Source organism: Bison bison, unplaced genomic scaffold (genome assembly GCF_000754665.1).
Source record: "Bison bison bison isolate TAMUID 2011002044 unplaced genomic scaffold, Bison_UMD1.0 scf7180017847699, whole genome shotgun sequence".
Lineage (NCBI taxonomy): Eukaryota > Metazoa > Chordata > Mammalia > Artiodactyla > Bovidae > Bison > Bison bison.
In genome coordinates, this window is record NW_011478272.1 from 8,525 (window position 1) to 11,170 (window position 2,646).

A 2,646-nucleotide genomic window follows, 5' to 3' on the forward strand; every position below is an offset into this window, starting at 1 on the left:
ATTAAAGTAAAACAAAAACATGTTCATCTTTACATGTTTAGATACATTTTCATAGCTCATAAAGTACCCAAAGAAAGCATGCCCAGCTTTATAAGTGGTCAGCTTTTCTTGAGCTTTCATATTCAGAATACTGATGATTACTGAGGCAGCACAAAGACAGCACAGAGAAATAGGGAAGCATATTTTACAGTACTCTTTCTGGTAACCAGGTAGTTTCTGAATGTCTCTGTCTAGAAGCAGGGGTGCAGTCTGGTTAAAAGTCTACAACTTAACAGATTTGCAAGATACCTAAGGTCATTTTAAGAAATTTTCCTTGATGTCTGATAATTTACAAATTTCTGAATGATTTTAATCGTGAAATATTCTATGTTGTAATTTTTGTGTAGGTTTATTCCAGAGCAAATGAAAAAGAGCCTTGCTGTTGGTGGTTAGCTAAAGTGAGGATGATAAAGGGTGAGGTAGGAAAATGCCTATTTCAATTGTTTTTCTTACACTCTTCTCCTTTTCTAAATTCAGGTATATACATTTCTGTTTGGATTTCTATTTGAAAGTAATAGCTAGCTTGATTACCTTATTTAAATGTTTATATGTTCAGTATGTTTTGTGTGTTTCAGTTAGTTGATCAAATAGCTTTTTTTCCCTTTAAAGAATTTTAAAAGAACTGAATAGGTATAGCTTCTTGTTCTTAATTTAAACACTATGATCAGGAATGACTTTGATTTCTCTCTCACAGTTTTACGTGATAGAATATGCAGCTTGTGATGCTACATACAATGAAATTGTCACAATTGAACGTTTGCGATCGGTCAACCCCAACAACCCTGCCACAAAAGAGACTTTTCATAAAATCAAACTGGATGTTCCAGAAGACTTAAGACAAATGTGAGTTGATTTGCAAGAAAGGCTGAGAACTTAGAGGAGCTGTGCAATTAATTTAAAAGAATAATACATTTTCAAATAATAGGAATCAATTTTTAACCTCAGTGAACTTTGACATAAATGGCTTACAAAAGCAGTGAAAAAAAAATTTAGCTTTTTCTGGTTATGTAATCAAGCCAAGGCAGGAGGAGAAGGGAACGACAGAGGATGAGGTGGTTGGATGGCATCACTGACTCAATGGACATGAGTTTGAGCAAACTCGGGGAGTTGGTGATGGATAAGGAGGCCTGGTGTGATGCAGTCCATGGGGTCACATAGAGTCAGACACAGCTGAGCGACTGAACTGAACTGAATCAAGCCAACATTCCAGTTGTTTAAACTTACTTGGCCACATAGATAGCTAATGTACATTTTTTTTCTAACATAAACATTCATCATAGAATTTTAAGATTTTTGAAACTGATTAATCCAGTTCTGTCATAAGTTACAAACCAATTTCTAGGCAATGTTGATTTCTCCAGGTTTTTTTCCCTTTTAGCTAGTATTCTGAGATACATATATAACAAGTAGGGCTCAAAGAAGCTTCCAAAGGCCTTCTCTCATCATCCTTGATATGAAGTAATGCTTAAATAAGACTCTTTAGAGAAGAAAGAGCATATATTAAATTTGATTTAGACATTACACTTTAGATAAACATTAACTTCTATTAATAGTTCAAAATGCATAGAAATCCTACTTCTTAATTATAAAGATTGCATATGTATGTTTGTGCCTTCTGATTCATACACATTTTCTTCTCAAGCTAAAATTGATCAGCACTTTTTCTTTAGAAAAGAAACAGCAGAACAAAATTGGATACCCGGTAGCTATCCCCAAAAGTTTTTAACAGTTGACTCAAGAAAATTAGTGACCTACCATATGTAACTAGGGCTTCCCAGGTGGCTCAGTGGTAAAATAATTTCCCTACCAATACAGAAGACACAGGAGATGCGAGTTGGATCTCTGGGTCAGGAAGATCCTCTGGAGGAGGAAATGGGAACTCACTACAGTATTCTTGCCTGGAAAATCCCATGAACAGAGAAGCCTGGTGGGCTCTAGTCCTCGGGTCACAAAGAGTCAGACACGACTGACCATGCATGCATCATGTATAACTGAAATCAGGAAGCCTGCAGAGGAGAGTGGTGGTCAGTCTCTGAGTTGTGTCCAAACTCTTTGCAACCCCATGGACTGTAGCCCACCAGGCTCCTCTATCCATGGGATTTTCTAAGCAAGAATACTGGAGTGGGTTGCCATTTCTTCCTCCAGGGGGTCTTTCCAACCCAGGGATCAAACTCTGGTCTCCTGAATCTCTTACATTGTGGGCATATTATTGACTGCTGAGCCACCAGAGAGGTAAGTTCCCCTAAAGATGTCATCTTTGATTATCTAGGACCACCAGTAATTTCCTAAGAGCATAACTGGTTTTTTCCTTTCTCTATAATCTCAAATGCTTGATTGTCCTGAGAAGCCCAGCAAAGAAACTGAATTTACAGATGGATATAGCATATTTTGCATAAATCAACTTTAATATGAATCTACAATTCTACTAAGTGCAAATGTCTCTGCATATATTTATACCAGTAGTTGGTAATCATTCATCTTAACTTCACAATGGTTATTCTTTTTATTTCTAGGTGTGCCAAGGAATCTGCACATAAAGACTTTAAAAAGGCAGTTGGTGCCTTTTCTGTAACTTACGATCCAGAAAATTATCAGCTCGTGGTTTTG

At 36.7% G+C, this 2,646-nt stretch overlaps 1 protein-coding gene across 1 annotated transcript in view; it reads left to right on the plus strand.

Moving 5' to 3' along the window:
• The window catches only part of FMR1 (fragile X mental retardation 1), a gene marked incomplete at its 5' end in the record, with an annotated part of 12,267 nt that overhangs the window by 2,216 nt on the left and 7,405 nt on the right, over nucleotides 1-2,646 (plus strand). Inside the window, 3 exons of the mRNA XM_010843751.1 lie at nucleotides 387-458; nucleotides 734-882; nucleotides 2,553-2,645. Coding sequence (XP_010842053.1) covers nucleotides 387-458; nucleotides 734-882; nucleotides 2,553-2,645 — 314 coding nt within the window. The remainder of the gene's footprint in view (nucleotides 1-386; nucleotides 459-733; nucleotides 883-2,552; nucleotide 2,646) is intronic.